At 33.5% G+C, this 19,899-nt stretch overlaps 1 protein-coding gene across 1 annotated transcript in view; it reads left to right on the top strand.

Annotated features, from left to right (window-relative positions):
• The window catches only part of unc-13-4A (BAI1 associated protein 3), a 111,000-nt gene that overhangs the window by 75,282 nt on the left and 15,819 nt on the right, over positions 1 to 19,899 (top strand). Inside the window, exons 6-7 of the mRNA XM_075305113.1 lie at positions 10,637 to 11,158; positions 11,257 to 11,730. Coding sequence (XP_075161228.1) covers positions 10,637 to 11,158; positions 11,257 to 11,730 — 996 coding nt within the window. The remainder of the gene's footprint in view (positions 1 to 10,636; positions 11,159 to 11,256; positions 11,731 to 19,899) is intronic.

Genomic DNA, 19,899 nt, shown 5'->3' with positions numbered 1-19,899 from the left:
CCGTCCGTCTATCTGTCTGTCTGTCTGTCTGTCTGTCCGTCTGTCTGTTGTACAGCTCGCAGTTTTAGTCCGATTGTCCTAAAATTTGGTATACGGTCCTGTTTCGGCTCAAAGACGATCGCTGTTATTTTGGAAAAAATCGGTTCAGATTTAGATATAGCTGCCATATATATTTTTCACCGATCTGGTCATAATTGGCGTGTATATCAACCGATCTTCCTCAAATTGCGTACATCCGAATATTTTATGAGTCTCGAAAAACTTGCAAAATATCATCCAAATCGGTTCAGATTTAGATATAGCTCCCATATATAGCTTTGGCCCGATTTACACTCATTTGCCCACAGAGGCCAATTTTTTGCTCCGATTTAGTTGAAATTTTGCACAGGGAGTAGAATTAGCATTATAGCTAGGCGTGTCAAATTTGATGGAAATCGGTTCAGATTTAGATATAGCTCCCATATATAGCTTTCGCCCGATTTACACTCAAATGACCACAGAGGCCAATTTTTTGCTCCGATTTAGTTGAAATTTTGCACAGGTAGTAGAATTAGCATTGTAGCTATGTGTGCCAAATTTGGTTGAAATCGGTTCAGATTTAGATATAGCTCCCATATATAGCTTTCGCCCGATTTACACTCATATAACCACAGAGGCTAATCTTTTACTCCGATTTAATTGAAATTTTGCACAGGGAGTAAAATTAGCATTGTAGCTATGCGTGCCAAATTTGGTTGCAATCGGTTCAGATTTAGATATATCTCCCATATAAAGCTTTCCCCCGATTTACACTCATATGACCACAGAGACCAATTTTTTGCTCCGATTTAGTTGAAATTTTGCACATGGAGTAGAATTAGCATTGTTGCTATGCGTGCCAAATTAGGTTGAAATCGGTTCAGATTTAGATATAGCTCCCATATATATGTTTTTCTGATTTGGACAAAAATTGTCAAAATACCAACATTTTCCTTATAAAATCGCCACTGCTTAGTCGAAAAGTTGTAAAAATGACTCTAATTTTCCTAAACTTCTAATACATATATATATCGAGCAATAAATCATAAATAAACTTTTGCGAAGTTTCCTTAAAATTGCTTCGGATTTCAATGTTTCCCATATTTTTTTTTTACTAACATTGTGTTCCACCCTAGTCCATTAGCCGACTTAAATTTTGAGTCTATAGATTTTGTAGAAGTCTATCGAATTCTGTCCAGATCGAGTGATATTTAAATGTATGTATTTGGGACAAACCTTTATATATAGCCCCCAATACATTTGACGGATGTGATATGGTATCGAAAATTTAGATCTACAAAGTGGTGCAGGGTATAATATAGTCGGCGCCGCCCGACTTTAGACTTTCCTTACTTGTTTAGTTCATTTAACTAACGTACGCAAAAAAGTATTGGAGTAAAGCAAACTTTCTGGAAACATAATAATTCCATGAACTAAAATAAAGTTAAATTGGCTTTAGTGAAATATAGAGTTCACTTTTTTTGAGTGCAGATTCACATTGTCTGTTCACCGTTTGACACCACGTATATGTTGATTCACTTTCATGAAGGGATCGATTTTGAAACGTGCACTTCATTCATGATTTCTTTTAAATGGGGGTAGCAACCTGAAATTGTTTGCAACGCATATCAGCCACACCTGATATGAAAATCCGTTACTTGGGGATGTAACTATTTAAGATTCAGCCGAATTTTTTGGCAATATATGTTATGTTTTTGACATTATAGTTTATTTCATGTACGAAGTCCATTGATAACGCTCTTTTGGACATGTAATGATATAATGGCTCATTTATTAGCCTATCATTATGGACTTTTATTGTGTTATAGAAATGATACAATTGATGGGCAAAATGTTGCCCTAAGTAAAATTACTAATTTTCAAATTAACTTTCCTTTACGCATCGCAATATATATGCTGACCTTATTTCAATTTGTGATTATTATGCAAAAACTAATTGGACAAAAAATTTTAGTTTGCTGAGTTAAACAACAAAACGATTATGTTAATCATAATGCCTACTAACCACACAATTAGGAGGATATTTACTTAGGATATGCCATTGGCCATGGTTATTGTACAGCGAAGGGCCAATCTAAATGGGTTTATCAAAGATTACTACGGACATATTTAGGTTTAGTTATTAAACGGATGAGAGAGATATTAATCTAAGAGGATATCTATGTAAGATGAGCACAAAATCTATGGAATTAAATAAATAAGCAATTATATGAGTACAAAATTGAATAATGGACACCACAGTGTCTACTATTAGAAGGTGAATGATGTCTACCAAGGAAAATCCATATACAATTCAATAGAATCATAATACTAGGATTTGCAAAACTAACTCAATACTTTGAAAGTTCAATGGTTTTTGTTAATGTAAATATGTATCATACAGATGGCATGTCACAAAGAAGAATCAGTAATGGAAAAAGGTAAATGGAATAGGGTCCCTTTTAATTAAAATGCCTTCCTTCATAGTCAAACATGGGATAAATTGGAAAATTGTGAGAAATAATTGCAAATCTACCGCAACACTACAATAAAAGCAATTATATACGAACTGATTTGGGCCCGACAGAATCTTAAATACCCACCACCATAAATGTAATAGTTTTCTCTGGAAACTCCTCGTTGTAGCGGGTTACTTGAAAGTATATAGAATTTCAGGTGGATTTTAAGATATATACCCTTCACGAAGTTGAATTTAAAATATTATCATTGGGACACTACATAAGGATCTCGATTTAAAAGAACCATGTTTGTTCGAGTTTTAAGGGAATCTTCAATATCATGTCTAAGCATGCAATCATATGCTTTGAAATCCACAGTCTGTCGATTTTTACTACCCTCGAGATGAAATGAGCTTTTTTTCATGTGGCACCCATTTTCTACACTTTTGGATCTTTCCCATAGCTTTTAAACGGTCAGAAATTATTTTTGTGCAACATTTAATATTGCTGTCATTTGCTTTTGACTCAAAGTGTCATCTCCATCCAATTCGGCGCCTTCAAACTTTTTTGGTGGTCTTCCACGTTCTTCATTTCTCATCTGAAAAGTATTATTTTTGATCATCTTTTGCATGTTGTTTCCGACATAGCATGATAACCATATGCCACGAAAAGTATTCGATGCGAATCTGCAGCAATTTTCTTCAAATGAAAACAAAAAATTAATACTTTCCGCAAATCATCACTTTCTGGTACAAAATTTGACATTGTTAGCACGATGAAAACAAACAAATTTCATAGCAAACAAACAAAAGCAAGTATATACGGCCGTAAGTTCGCCCAGGCCGAATCTTATGTACCCTCCACCATGGATTGCATAGAAACTTGTACTAAAGACTGTCATCCACAATCGAATTACTTGGGTTGCGGTAACACTTGCCGATACCAAGGTATCTTAAAACTTCTTAACACCGTCTTCTCAATTGTAAGTTAGTCCATACTAGGTACATATTAAACAAAACAAGTATATATAGCAATAAGTTCGGCCGGGCCGAATCTTAAATACCCACCACCATGAACCAAATATTAGGGTTTCCTTTGAAATTTCATGAGGGCTTGAGAACTTGAAGACACTTCCAGAAGATAAATTTAAAGATTTCACCTATGAGGACTATATCAGATTCTGGATTTATAAGAACCATTTTTGTTTGAGTTTTACACGCAAAAAAATAATTCTTTCCTCCCAAACGAAATTTTAGACAAGCAAAGTTCGTTTTTCATTTGCTTTTCGCTGTAAGGAAGTGTATTTGGAAGAAAAGTTTATACTTTTTGTGATAAACGTTTATTCTTTTCCAGGATGTAAAAACAATTTCATAAAGACAAACTCAAAAAAAAAAAAAACATTGTTTTCTTGCTAATTGCATTTTCCCACACATCTTTCTCACATCCACGAGGTTTTTTTAGTTCTTAACACCTTTTTCTTGTAATACAAACAATGTAGAAGAAATTATACGATTTTATAAATTTTTAAAATTTTTTTACCTTTCGCCTGGACGGAGAATCGAACCGCGGACCATGCACTTTGTAAGCCAACACACTAACCACTGAGCTATGTACCTGTTATGGTCATCAATAGATAAATATCCATATAAGTTATATTTATATAGCATAGCTTGCGGCGCCCACGAACCGAATAAACAAAGTTTATTTAACAGAAACAAACATTTAGTTTGGGACCGTGGAGCAGTGGTTGCTACGTCCGACTTGCATGCCAAGGGTCGTGGGTTCGATCCCTGCTTCGGCCAAAGGTTTTTTTTTGGTTTTTTTACATATATTCCAGATATGTTCGGAAGATTCCGAAAAAATGTTCAACATTACATTGTAGTATATTAAATTTTGAACTGTAAAATGTGTCTTATTAAAGACCTAAAGTCAGAAAAGAACAGTGTTTGATATAAACGAAATGGACGGTGTTGTTGTTTCAAAAATAACTTTTTTATTGAAAAAATAAAAATTTTGTAACAAACGAATTTTTTTGGTGATAAAAGTTTAAAATTTTCGAAGCAATTCAAAAAACTCTAACAAAAGAAAAACGTTTTCGGTACACGTTTTCCAAACGTTTTTTTTCTTTGCGTGTAGAAGAATCATAACCATCTCTTTCTTGTAAGTGTGCAAGAAAATTAAAATAACGTCTTGATTTGAAATCTTAAATCTGTAGATTTTCACCCGAGAAGTAAAATCTGGAAATTTTACATTGAGTTTCAAGCAATTTTCATGATCAGTGCGCCTTCTACACCCTCAAGAAGTGAAGTCGGTCTATATGGAGGCATTACCAAATGAACCGATAAAAACTTAATCCGATACACGTTTTTGTGAGCCTAAAATACCAGAATATTTACAATTTAAGGCAAATCAGATAAAAACTACGGTTTCTAGAAACCCAAGGAGTTAAATCGGGAGAACGTTCTTATGGGGGCTATACTAAAATATGGACAGATACTCACCGTTTTCGACACACCCCTTTATGACCCGAAAATACCTCTAGATTTCCAATTTCAGGCAAATAGGATAAAAACTTCGGATTCTAGAAGCCCAAGAAGTAAAATCGGGATATCGGTCAAAATGGGGGCTATAACAAAACATGGACCGATACTCACCATTTGTGGCACACCTCTTTATGGTCCTAAAATACCTATAAATTTCCAATTTCAGGCAAATTGTATATAAACTACGGATACTATAAACCCAAAATGTAAAATTGGGAGATCGGTCTATATGGGGGCTATACCAAAACATGGAACGATACAACCCATTTTTGGCACACCTTTTGATGGTCCTCAAGTTAGCTTTAGCTTTTCAATTTCAGGCAAATTGGATAAAAACTACGGTTTCTGTAAGCCAAAGACCCCAATTCGGGAGGTCAGTTTATATGGGGACCATACCAAAATGTGGACCGATACTCATCATTTTCGGCACACCTCTTTATGGTCCTAAAATACCTCTATATTTCCAATTTCAGGTAAATTGGATAAAAACTGCGGTTTCTATAAGCCCAAGAAGTAAAATCGGGAGGTCGTTTTTAATGGGGACCATACCAAAACATGGACCGATACTCACAATTTTTGGCACACGTATTTGTGGTCCTACAATACCTCTAGATTTCCAATTTCAGGTAAATTGAATAAAAACTGCGGTTTCTATAAGCCCAAGAAGTAAAATCGGGAGATCGGTCAAAATGGGGGCTATACCAAAACATGGACCGATACTCACCATTTTTGGCACACGTATTTGTGGTCCTACAATACCTCTAGATTTCAAATTTCTTTCTACAGAAATAAAATTTTGACAAAATTTTCTATATAAATAAAATTTTGACCAAATTTTCTATAGAAATTGAATTTTGACAAAATTTTCTATATAAATAAAATTTTGACCAAATTTTCTATAGAAATAAAATTTTGGTAGATTATTTTTGGGGATCGGCTATATATAACTATATGGACCAATTTTGGCATGGTTGTTAGCGGCCATATACGAGCGCAATGTACCAAATTTCACCACATATCAAGAGCTCCGGATGTCTAATGTGGGAATCGGTTTAAATGGGGGTTACATATAATTAAGACCGGTATGGACCAATTTTTGCATGGTTGTTAGAGACCATGTACTAACACCACGTACCAAATTTCATCCGGATCGAGTGAACTTTGATCTTCCAAGGGCTCCGGATGTCAAATCTGGGGATCGGTTTATATGGGGGCTATATATATATATAATTATGGACCGATGTGGACCAATTTTTGCATGGTTGTTAGAGACCATATACTAACACCATGTACCAAATTTCTGCCGGATTCGATGAAATTTGCTTCTCTTAGAGTATCGGCAAGCCAAATCTGGGGATCGGTTTATATGGGAGCTATATATAATTATGGACCAATGTGGACCAATTTTTGCATGGTTGTTAGAGACCATATCGGATGAAATATACTTTTCTTAGAGGCTCCGCAAGCCAAATCTGGGGTCCGTTTATATGGGGGCTATACGTAAAAGTGGACTGATATGGCCCATTTGCACTTATGGTGGAGGGTATAAAAATAAGGACTCGTTCACAACAAATGTTCCCTATCGAGACATTTATATCTTGACGCTCACCTCATAGCGGTATACCTGGTACTGGCCAAAAACATAAACCAAACCCAAACCCTAAATAGCTATCAAGAAGCCTAAGAAGTCGCATCTGGGGATCGGTCTAGGTTAGGTTAGGTGGCAGCTCGATGTATCAGGCTCACTTAGACTATTCAGTCCATTGTGATACCACATTGGGTGAACTTCTCTCTTATCACTGAGTGCTGCCCGATTCCATGTTAAGCTCAATGACAAGGGACCTCCTATTTATAGCCCTGTCCGAACGGCGTTCCACATTGCAGTGAGAAGCTTTGAAACCCTCAGAAATGTTACCAGCATTACTGAGGTGGGATAATCCACCGCTGAAAAACTTTTTGGTGTTCAGTCGAAGCAGGAATCGAACCCACGACATTGTGTATGCAAGGCAGGCATGCTAACCATTGCACCACGGTGGCTCTATATAGGGGCTATAACAAAGCATAAAAAAAATCTTTAGTGAACCTAAAATATTTTAGATTTTAAATTCCTGGCAAATCGGATGAAAATTGCTGTATTTGGATTCCCAAGAAGTCAAATCCAGAGATTGGTCTATATGGTGGCTATATCAAAACCTGGGCAGATACACCTCAAAATTTTTTGCGGACCCAAAAAACCTCAAGATTACCAATTTCAAGCTAATCGGATAAGACTTTCGTTGTACAGAAGCTCAAGAAGTCAAATCGAGAGATCGGTATATATGGGCGCTATATAAAAACCTGGACCGGTATAGCCCATCTTTGAATTTGCAGAGAAAAAACGAATATGTGCCGAATTTCCACACGATTTCTCCTTTATTGAAGCCTGTAGCGTGATTATATATGTCAAGTAAATATGTCCAAAAGTTCGGCCATACCGAATCTTATGTACCATCTACTCTGAAAAAAACATGCCCGGTTCCAAAGATTTTGTTTTTACAACAATGATTTTCGTATTGATTCCGAGCCAAAGAAGCGGAGAATTGAACAGGAAAAAATCGTTATATCAGAGAAATGTGTCTTTTATGCTAAGAAAAATTTGCATTCGTATTTTGAGGAAATGAACTTTTTGGCCCCACGACAATATTTTTTCAGTGTACTAAAGACTCTCATCCACAATCGATTATCCACAATCATTATCTTCAAAATTGTACGTTAGTCCATGTGGATACTATGTTAGATAAAAAAGGCAAATTAAATACCTATATACACAAAAAAATGTTGTCTGAAATTAATTGATCCAATTAATTTTTTAATTGAAATGTCTTCGATCACAGAACTGATAGTATCAATTAAAAGATTAATTGATAGTCAATTAAAAAATTAATTGATACTATTAATGTGTATGATTGATTTTTGTTTCAATTAAAAAATTTGTTGAATTAATTAAATTTTTAATTGAATATTTTTCAAAACTCAATTAAGATTTTAATTGGAAAAATTTTTGTGAATTTTTTTTCTGTGTAAGCCTCTTTAGTTCCTGGCCGGTATATATAGAAGAGTCTATAAGTAATTATGAACTGATATCAATAAATGTTCACATTGCGATTAGTGGGCCAAATTTCAACCGATTCGGATGAAATGTACTCTCCCAAGGGAGCCACCGTGGTGCTATGGTTAGCATGCCCGCCTTGTATACACAAGGTCGTGGGTTTAATTCCTGCTTCGACCGAACACCAAAAAGTTTTTCAGCGGTGGATTATCCCACCTCAGTAATGCTGGTGACATTTCTGAGGGTTTCAAAGCTTCTCTAAGCGGTTTCACTGCAATGTGGAACGCCGTTCGGACTCGGCTAAAGGGTGATACGGTCAAAATTTGGTCAAGGGAAAACGCGTATAAATCGGTGAAATCGTTTATTTAAAAAATCAAATTAAATTTCTTTTTCAAGTTCAATTAGTATAAAATTCAGGAAAAATATTCAGTTAGGCTTTCGCTTTTCCAAATCCGAATTGCCGGGCCACAAGCTTGACACCTGCCATCAGATTTTGTACAGCCACCTTGTCCACCTTCTTCGCCGCAGAAAGCCAGTTTGCCTTGAACTGCTGCTCGTCCTTAGCAGTTTTTTTGGTCTTCTTTAGATTCCGCTTGACAATAGCCCAGTATTTCTCAATTAGGCGGAGCTCTGGCGTGTTGGGAGGGTTCTTGTCCTTGGGAACCACCTGCACGTTGTTGGCGGCGTACCACTCCATGGCCTTTTTACCGTAATGGCAAGATGCCAAATCCAACCAAAACAGTACGGAACAACCGTGTTTCTTCAGGAAAGGCAGCAGACGTTTATTCAAACACTCTTTCACGTAAATTTCTTGGTTGACAGTCTCGGAAGCAATGAAAATGCTGCTTTTCAAGCCACAGGTACAGATGGCTTGCCAAGATTTCTTTGGGAACTTTGACAGTTTTATGTGCTTGAAAATATCTGCTACCTTTCCCCTTCCTTTTGACGTATAAAACTCCTGTCCCGGAAGCTGCTTGTAGTCGGCTTTGACGTAGGCTTCTTTGTCCATTACCACGCAGTCAAACTTCGTCAGCATCGTCGTGTACAGCCTCCGGGATCGCGCTTTGGCCGTCGTATTTTGTTTATCATCGCGATTTGGAGTCACTACCTTCTTGTAAGTCGATAGTCCGGCTCGTTTTTTGGCTAGATGCACGGTTATAGACGATACACCCAGCTCATTTGCGGCATCTCGGAGAGAGAGGTTAGGGTTTCGCTTGAAACTACCGGCAACTCTCTTTGTCGTCTCAGCGGCTTCCGGTTTTCGATTTCCCCCCGATCCAGACTTCCTGGCTGTCGACAAACGTTCCCCAAACACTTTAATTACATTTGTAACGGTTGATTTGGCAACTTTTGGCGATTTTGCCAGCTTTGCGTGCGAGTAGTTCGGATTTTCGCGATGCGCGAGCAAAATTTTGATACGCTGCTCTTCTTGCTTGGACGGCATTTTGACAACTGAAGAGTGAATTTCAAAATCAAAATAGGAGCAACATTCTACACACACACCTTCAAAATGAGGGGTGTTCAGGTTTTTTAAATGCAAAATTGAAAGAAATACGTCAAGTTTATATTGACCAAATTTTGACCGTATCACCCTTTATAAAAAGGAGATCCCTTGTCATTGAGCTTAACATAGAATCGAGCAGCACTCAGTAATAAGAGAGAAGTTCACCACTGTGGCATCACAATGGGCTGAATAGTCTAAGTGAGCCTGATACGTCGGGCTGCCAACTAACCTAACCTAACCTACTCTCCCAAGAGGGTCCCGAAGTCACATCTGAGATCAGTTGTTCATTGACCATAGGGACTTTCCAACAGGGCCCATCCCAGGCCAACCACGAATAGCTTAAAAACGAGGTCCCTAGCTTCATTCATACCGCACAAGGGCCCCAAAATCTCCAGATCTCAATCTGTAGGATTTTTGCACCTGGGCCTATTTGGCCTTTGCAAAATATTCGAATATAGACATTAAGACGGTCCATAAAGTCTATAAATCTATAGAGTTTCGATCTCGAATCATCTGAAAATTGATATGTTCATAATAATAACTTTAAAATTATGACAATTTTCATTAAATAAAGTAAAATGGTTCAAAATGTCTTTAGATAATTATCTTCTTATTATACACGATAAAAATATTACTTTGAGAAACCAGCCAATTGTTTGGTAAATCATTATAAATATTGATTGTGACTGTTTTTTTTTAAGTAAACGATTAATTGAATAAGTTTTATTTTTCAATTGAATATTTTTAAAATTTCAATTAAAATTTTAATTCAAAAAAATTTTCGTAACATATTTTTTTCTGTGTATCAATTGATATGTCATATTGTAAAAGTCCAAAATAATCTCGAGTAGTTTTGCAGTTAACTCGCCAAAGTTCTTAACACATTTTGACCATCATCGTTTAATGGTCATTTGCTCATCGTTAAATTCATCTTCCATATTTCCTTTTTGTCTTTCTTTTCATGGTCTTCGAAACTTCATTGAAATGACATTGGCATCGACACTCGGCACTCCGCATCCCACAGTGACATTGATGATATGAACACAGACACATTCCACTTGGACATTTGGGACCATGATGATGAGAGTTGTGTTTTGGATGCTGTGTCACGTTTGAATGAGGTACGCGGTGTTCGAGGTTTGGGGCGTTTTTTCAAACAGGTTTGCCAATCGGCACGTCAAGGTTCCCAAGATGATTTCCTTGGTTGCGTAAATATACCCATAGCCGATATACCCAGTACGGGCATGGAGGGCTGGTTCAAATTGGAAGCACGTAGTCATCGTAGTACAGTACAGGGACGCATACGCTTAAAGCTGTGGCTATCGACACGTGATGGCCAATCTGGTGATGGGGCACAAGCCGACAGGGACCATACAATGGATGTTAATAATGTGGAGGAGTTACAAATGGTTTTCATGCAACATGAGGTGGCCACACATGAACCTTCATGGACATGGAATGGTGAATTGCCGGGACCAGCATTGACCATGCTGCATCAAATGGCCGTACAGGCTGATCTATCAGAGCTGCATTGTGCTACAGCAAGGTAAGTTGCCACAAAGGAGGGTAAAGATGTTATTGTTGAGATGGTGGTAACCAAAACTCTCTCTCTCTCTCTCTCTCTCTCTTATCTGTTTCTTCTAGATTTGTAGCAGCAGCAAAATTAAATCGTAATACCCCTCTGGATCCAAAATTTATGCATCGCCTACTCACCGAAGTCGAGAAACAATGGAGTACAGCCTCCCAAGAGCATTTGACACGAGAATTTGAACAATGGTTGGCTGAGGCCATGAATGGTTTCGTTGAACGATCCCTCCAACAGATCCGTCAACATCGTAGTGTCTTTCCCGCTCTCAATCCCCCGTCGCTCATACGCTTGGAATTTCTACTAAGATGTTTGGGTTTGCTTGGGTCAATGCGAGCCTTTCGTGTGGTATGCCCCTTTAATAAAGGCGTTCGTGGCGAAGTGGTGAATGCTTTGCGTAAAGGTTCAGTAACCTGGGGCCAAAACATCCTGAAGGAAGCACAACATTTACCAAATCCCTTAGCACATTTTGTGACAACATTAACGGCTGACATACAAATTGGACAATCCTATTATCATTCGTTGTTTGACAAGTAAGTGCACGAGCGACATTACAGACCCTCATTTTTTGCCAAATTTTTTGAACAAGTAGCTCCTAATTCTCCTGTTTATTGGATATTTTCCTTGTCACAAAAAAAAAAAACGATACCTGGATTAAAGACCATTGTTGTGTAAGGGTCCCAAAGGCCATGTCTCAACTCTTGGTTGATATAAGGCTTGGTGTATGTGTAAATGTGTGTGTGTGTTGCGTGTGTACAAGTGTGGATGGGAAATGGCAAATAAAAATCAATGAAAATAAGAATTTTTCTCAGCTCTGGCACGTGCATTCCATAAAATGTGTTTGGTATGACATCAATGAGCTCTGGGTAATAGGGCCAATGAAAGATCACATCATTAAAAGGAAGAAACTGAAGTTGTTATACTCACCACCATAGGATGGTGACGGCGGGGGTATAATAAATTTGACATTGCCTTTGTAACACTTCGAACTAACAATTTCCGACACGGTATATATTCTTCGTAGGGTCAGCATAACTATATCCATCCGTCGAGAACCATCATTGCGCGATGATTAGCATGTCCGCCTTGCATACAATAAGTCATGGGTTCAATCCCAATTTTGACCGAATCCCAAAAAGTTTTTCAGCAGTAGATTATCCCTTCTCAGTAATGTTGGTGATACATTCGAGTATTTCAAAACTTCTCCAAATAGTTACACCGCAATCTGAATCTCCGACTCGGCTATAAAAAGGAGATCCATTGTTACTGAGCTAAATATACCAGGTATACCGGTATGAAATGAGCGTTTTTTCATGTGGCACCCATTTTCCACACTTTTGGATCTATCCCATAGCTTCAAACGGTCACAAATTGTTTGTTGTGCAACATTTAACATGGCCACTTTTGACTCTAAGCATCATCGCCATCCAAATCGGCGTCTTCAAACTTTTTTGGTGGTCTTCCACGTTCTTCATTTCGCACGTAAAAATCATTATTTCTGAACCGTTGAAATCATCTTTTGCTTGTAGCTTCTGATAGAGCATGATCATCAAATGTCTCGACCAGCATTCGATGCGACCCTGCAGCACTTTTCTTCAAATGAAAACAAAAAATTTATGCTTTCCGCAAACCATCACTTTCAGGTACAAAATTCGACATTTTTAACACGACGAAAAAATATGATGTTGTCTGTTCAATGACTTGATATATACTAAATATTTTAAAAAGATGTCATAGCAAACAAACAAAAAACAAGTATATACGGCCGTAAGTTCGATCACGCCGAAGCTTATGTCCCCTCCACCACGGATTGCGTAGAAACTTCTACTGAAGACTGTCATCCACAATCGAATTACTTGGTATCTTAAAACCTCTTAACACCGTCTTCTACATTGTATGTAAGTCCATATGTGGTATATATTAAATCAAAAAAGATCGATTAAATACGTATATAATTCAGTTTGGCAAAATTTTCTATAAAAATAAAATTTTGACAAAATAAAATTTTAACAACATTTTCTATAGAAGTAAAATTTGGACAAATTTTTCGATAGAAATAAAATTTTTACAAAATTTTCTATAGAAATAAAATTTTAACAAAATTTTCTATAGAAATAAAATTTTGTCAAAATTTTCTATAGAAATAAAATTTTGTTAAAATTTTCTATAGAAATAAAATTTTTGCAAAATTTTCTATAGAAATAAAATTTTGACAAAATTTTCTATAGAAATAAAATTTTGACGAATTTTTCAAGAGAATTAAAATTTTGACAACATTCTCTATAGAATTAAAATTTTGACAATATTTTCTATAGAAATAAAATTTTGCCAAAATTTTCTATAGAAATAAAAATTGACAACATTTTCTATAGGAATAAGATTTTGACAATTTTCCATAAAAACAAAATTTTGACAAAATTTTCTATAAAAATAAAATTTTGGTAGAATATTTTTGGCTCGAGTGGCAACTATGATTATGAACCGATATGGACCAATTTTTGTGTGATTGGAGATCGGCTATATATAACTATAGACCTATATGGCCAATTTTGGCATGGTTATTAGCGGCCATATACACTGAAAAAAATATTGTCGTGAGGTCAAAGATTTCATGTCTTTAAAATACGAATACAAATTTTGCTTAGCATAGAAGACGCATTTCTCTAAAATAAAGTTATTTTCCTTGTCCAAAAGTCGATAAACTTTTCAATGAAGTCGTATTGTCCTTATAATTAAGTGATTTGACTTAAAAATGGGTATCTTAACATGAAAGAAAAAAATTATAGGCAAAGGTCAACTTGACTTTAATAATTCAGAAAAATTCTTTAAATTTAATGAAATTGTCTTTAAATTTATTGTCTTTTTGCATCTTGACTACAAGGCAAAAAATCGTTCAAATATAGGACATGTTTTTCAAAACTTTACTTTAAAGAAGTTTTTTACTTCAAACATATCATAATTTCTACTGGAAGTCGAGTCTTAAATTGGCAAATAAAGTTGTCGTTAACTCGTTTTTAAAGGACTTTGATAGCATATGAAGAAAAAAAGCTGAGAAAGCGAAAAATTAAAATTTGCTTCCTAGAAGCAAGTACACAAAACCTAAACTTAAAAGAGAATTGTGTCTTAAAAGTATCCTTACTTGTATTCTCCGCTTCTTTGGCTCGGAATAAATACCAAATTTTTTAATGTAAAGACAAAATCTTTGGAACCGAGTATGCTTTTTTTCAGTGTACTAACACTACGCTGCAAATTTCAACCGGATCGGATGTATTTTGCTCTCCAAGAGGCTCCGCAAGCCAAATCTGGGTATCGGTTTATATGGGGGCTATATATAATTATGGACCGATATGGACCAATTTTGGCATGGTTGTTAGAGACCATATACTAACACCACGTGCCACATTTGAACCGGATCGGATGCATTTTGCTCCTCCAAGAGGCTCCGGAGGTCAAATCTGGAGAATGGTTTATATGGGTGCTATATATAATTATGGACCGATATGGACCAATTCTGGCACGGTTGTTAGAGATCATATACTAACATCATGTTCCAAATTTCAACCGGATCGGATGAATTTTGCTCCTCTAAGAGGCTCCGGAGGACAAATCTGGGGATCGGTTTATATGGGAGCTATATATATTTATGGACCGATATGGACCAATTCTGGCACGGTTGTTAGAGATCATATACTAACATCATGTTCCAAATTTCAACCGGATTGGATGAAATTTGCTTCTCTTAGAGACTCTGCAAGCCAAATCTGGGGATCGGTTAATATGGGGGCTATATATAATTATGGACCGATATGGACCAATTCTGGCACGGTTGTTAGAGACCATATACTAACACCACATACCAAATTTCAACCGGATCGGATGAAATATGCTTCTCTTAGAGGCCCCTCAAGCCAAATCTGGGGATCGGTTTATATGTGGGCTATATATAATTATGGACCGATATGGACCAATTTTTGCATGGTTGTTAGAGACCATATCTTACACCATGTACGAAATTTCAGCCAGATCGGATGAAATATGCTACTCTTATAGGCTCCGCAAGCCAAATCTGAAGGTCCGTTTATATGGGAGCTATACGTAAAAGTGGACCGATATGGCCCATTTGCAATACCGACCTACATCAATAACAACTACTTGTGCCAAGTTTCAAGTCGATAGCTTGTTTCGTTCGGAAGTTAGCGTGATTTCAACAGACGTACGGACGGACGGACATACTCAGGTCGACTCAGAATTTCACCACGACCCAGAATATATATACTTTATGGGGTCTTATAACAATATTTCGATGTGTTACACCACAGCTCGTTCACAACAAATTTTCTCTATCGAAACATTTGTATCTTGACGCTGACTTCAAGGTACCCGGTTGAATCGGGTACCAGGTACCTGGTAGAATCGGGCTACCCATAGAGATCCAGAGATTTTGATGACCACTGTGCGATAGAAATTAAGCGAGGACAAAATATTGGCGTGAGGCCAAAGATTTCTTGTCCTTAAAATATGACAAGGACAAATCTTCTGTTGTAAAGTTTTGTCCATGTTCAAAAGTCGATCAACTTTTCAATAAAGTCGTTTTGTCCTTATAGTTAAGTGATTTGCCTTAAAATTGGATATCCTAAACTGGAAGGAAATTTTGTTGGACTTACATAAACTTGGCCTTAAAAATGCTGAAAATCAACAACAGTAAGTCGATTTTTGACTTTAGGTCTCCATTTTAGGCTCGGAAATTAAAATTTTGGGATATATTACTAATGGAATAACAAACTAATTATACCCCCATGTCATTGTGGAGGATACCAAAACTTATGTCATGACCGGAAACCGCAATTTTCTACATATTTCAAAATGTTTCCAACTGTCAGGCACACATTTTACCGCAATGCAAACACTAAAGACTTGCCTTGCCCTTCCCAAATGCCTCACCGAATGTCATTATCCATATTTGAAGAAGTAATCCATCTTTCCTGAATTTTAAGCCACCGAGGCTTTTGCAATAGCAATAAGGAAATTATGTTATTTTCAAGTTTTAACCACAAAACATACATTGGCAAATTCAGGACTCTTTTAGTTTTAGCCCAATGTATTGCGGTTCTGAGTTGACCATATCACCAAAGAAACTTTAGGAATATTTGCTCACAACTCCCCCGTAAGGCTGGTAGTTATTGTTGTTCAGAAAGTGAATGGAAAGTTTTCGTTTTGGTCTTTTGTTGTTTCTGGCGCTGCAGCAAGTAAGACAAACTAACAAAACCAATTGCTGACTGTGATAGTTTTCACAAACCTGGGAAAAAAACTCTTAATGTCATGGAATGGGGTCCCTTAAAGACCTTTTTGAAATGTCTGCTTATGAATAGGGGTTTCTATTATAAAATAGGGCAATGGAAAACTTTATTGATTTGAATACCCTAAAGATAAAACCTGAAATATTTACATATAGGGATGAGCATACTAACCCTTAACCAATGCTTGGCATACATTTTTAGTTTTTCAAAGGAAAAGTTTATATTATCGGAAACCAATCTTTATAAGTTTTTGAATCTGTGAAAATTTTTAAAAACTTTTTCTTCGTTTGTTTATTATTAATGACAAACGGATCTTACAATTGTAATGAACGATGTGTATTAAAATTCGAGATAATAAGCATATTCAAGGTGGCTAATGCAACAAAGTGGAGCGCAATATATTTTTATTTTTTTTATATACTCCTTCATAACATATTTACTTTGTCATTTCGTTTGTAACACAAAAAAAAACAAAAAAATTTGACAAACTTTATTTTCCTTTTCGGGTTATTTTATTTCTATAGAGTACACTGTCTTTTTATTTCTTATTGCTTTGGTTTCAGCTTAAACCCATGTGTTGATTAAACTACCAACAGAAAGAAAATGTTGTCAAAATTTTATTTCTATAGAAAATTTTGTCAAAATTTTATTTCTATAGAAAATTTTCTCAAAATTTTATTTCCATTGAAAGTTTTGTCAAAATTTTATTTCTATAGAAGATTTTGTCAAAATTGTATTTCTTTAGAAGAATTTGTCAAAATTTTATTTCTATAATAATTTTTGTCAAAATTTTATTTCTATATAAAATTTTGTCAAAATTTTTTTTCTATATAAAATTTTGTCAAAATTTTATTTCGATAGAAAATTTTGTCAAAATTTTATTTCTATAGAAAATTTTGTCAAAATTTTATTTTTATAGAAAGTTTTGTGAAAATTCAATTTCTATAGAAAATTTTGTCAAAATTTTATTTCGATAGAAAATTTTGTCAAAATTTTATTTCTATAGAAAATTTTGTCAAAATTTTATTTCTATAGAAAGTTTTGTGAAAATTCAATTTCTATAGAAAATTTTGTCAAAATTTTATTTCTATAGAAAATTTTGTCCAAATTTTATTTCTATAGAAAATTTTGTCAAAATTTTATTTCTATAGAAAATTTTGTAAAAATTTTATTTCTATAGAATTTTTTTTTAAATTTTATTTCTATAGAAAATTTTCTCAAACTTTTATTTTCATAGAAAGTTTTGTCAAAATTTTATCTCGATAGAATATTTTGTCAAAATTTTATTTCGATAGAAAATTTTGTCAAAATTTTATTTCTATAGAAAATTTTGTCAAAATTTTATTTCTATAGAAAATTTTGTCAAAATTTTATTTCTATAGAAAGTTTTGTCAAAATTTTATTTCTATAGAAGGTTTTGTGAAAATTCAATTTCTATAGAAATTTTTTTTTTTTAATTTTATTTCTATAGAACATTTTCTCAAACTTTTATTTTCATAGAAAGTTTTGTCAAAATTTTGTTTCTATAGAAAATTTTGTCAAAATTTTATTTCTTTAGAACAATTTGTCAAAATTTTATTTCTATAGAAAATTTTGTCAAAATTTTATTTCTATAGAAAATTTTGTCCAAATTTTATTTGTATAGAAAATTTTGTCCAGGCTTTATTTCTATAGAAAATTTGTCAAAATGTTATTTCTATAGAAATTTTTGTCAAATATTTATCTCGATAGAATATTTTGTCAAAATTTTATTTCTTTAGAAAATTTTGTCAACATTTTATTTCTATAGGAAATTTTGACAAAATGTTATTTCTATAGAAAATTGTGTCAAATATTTATCTCTATAGAATATTTTGTTAAACTTTTATTTCTTTAGAACATTTTGTCAAAATTTTATTTCTATAGAAAATTTTATCAAAATTTTATTTCTATAGAAAGTTTTGTCAAAATTTTATTTCTATAGAAAATTTTGTCAAAACTTTATTTTCATAGAAAATTTTGTCAAATTTTATTTCTATAGAAAATTTTGTCAAAATTTTATTTCTATGTAAAATTTTGTAAAAGTTTTATCAAAATTTTATTTCTATAGAAAATGTTGTCAAAATTTAATTTCTACAAAAAATTTCATCAAAATTTTATTTCTTTAGAAAATTTTGTCAAAATTTTATTTCTATAGAAAATTTTATCAACATTTTATTTCTATAGAAAATTTTGTCCAAATTTTATTTCTATAGAAAATTTTTCCAATATTGTATTGCTTTGGTTTCAGCTTAAACCCATGTGTTGATTAAACTACCAACAGAAAGAAAATGTTGTCAAAATTTTATTTCTATAGAAAATTTTGTCAAAATTTTATTTCTATAGAAAATTTTCTCAAAATTTTATTTCCATAGAAAGTTTTGTCAAAATTTTATTTCTATAGAAAATTTTGTCAAAATTGTATTTCTTTAGAAGAATTTGTCAAAATTTTATTTCTATAATAATTTTTGTCAAAATTTTATTTCTATATAAAATTTTGTCAAAATTTTGTTTCTATATAAAATTTTGTCAAAATTTTATTTCGATAGAAAATTTTGTCAAAATTTTATTTCTATAGAAAATTTTGTCAAAATTTTATTTCTATAGAAAATTTTGTCAAAATTTTATTTCTATAGAAAGTTTTGTGAAAATTCAATTTCTATAGAAAATTTTGTCAAAATTTTATTTCTATAGAAAATTTTATCCAAATTTTATTTCTATAGAAAATTTTGTCAAAATTTTGTTTCTATAGAAAATTTTGTAAAAATTTTATTTCCATAGAATTTTTTTTTTTTAATTTTATTTCTATAGAAAATTTTCTCAAACTTTTATTTTCATAGAAAGTTTTGTCAAAATTTTATCTCGATAGAATATTTTGTCAAAATTTTATTTCGATAGAAAATTTTGTCAAAATTTTATTTCTATAGAAAATTTTGTCAAAATTTTATTTCTATAGAAAATTTTGTCAAAATTTTATTTCTATAGAAAGTTTTGTCAAAATTTTATTTCTATAGAAGGTTTTGTGAAAATTCAATTTCTATAAATTTTTTTTTTAAATTTTATTTCTATAGAACATTTTCTCAAACTTTTATTTTCATAGAAAGTTTTGTCAAAATTTTATTTCTATAGAAAATTTTGTCAAAATTTTATTTCTTTAGAACAATTTGTCAAAATTTTATTTCTATAGAAAATTTTGTCAAAATTTTATTTCTATAGAAAATTTTGTCCAAATTTTATTTGTATAGAAAATTTTGTCCAGGTTTTATTTCTATAGAAAATTTGTCAAAATGTTATTTCTATAGAAATTTTTGTCAAATATTTATCTCGATAGAATATTTTGTCAAAATTTTATTTCTTTAGAAAATTTTGTCAAAATTTTATTTCTAT

This window comes from Haematobia irritans, chromosome 4 (assembly GCF_050003625.1).
Source record: "Haematobia irritans isolate KBUSLIRL chromosome 4, ASM5000362v1, whole genome shotgun sequence".
Taxonomy (NCBI): Eukaryota; Metazoa; Arthropoda; class Insecta; order Diptera; family Muscidae; genus Haematobia; species Haematobia irritans.
Note: the sequence above shows the minus strand (reverse complement) of the source record. Positions and strands in the feature narration are given on the sequence as shown.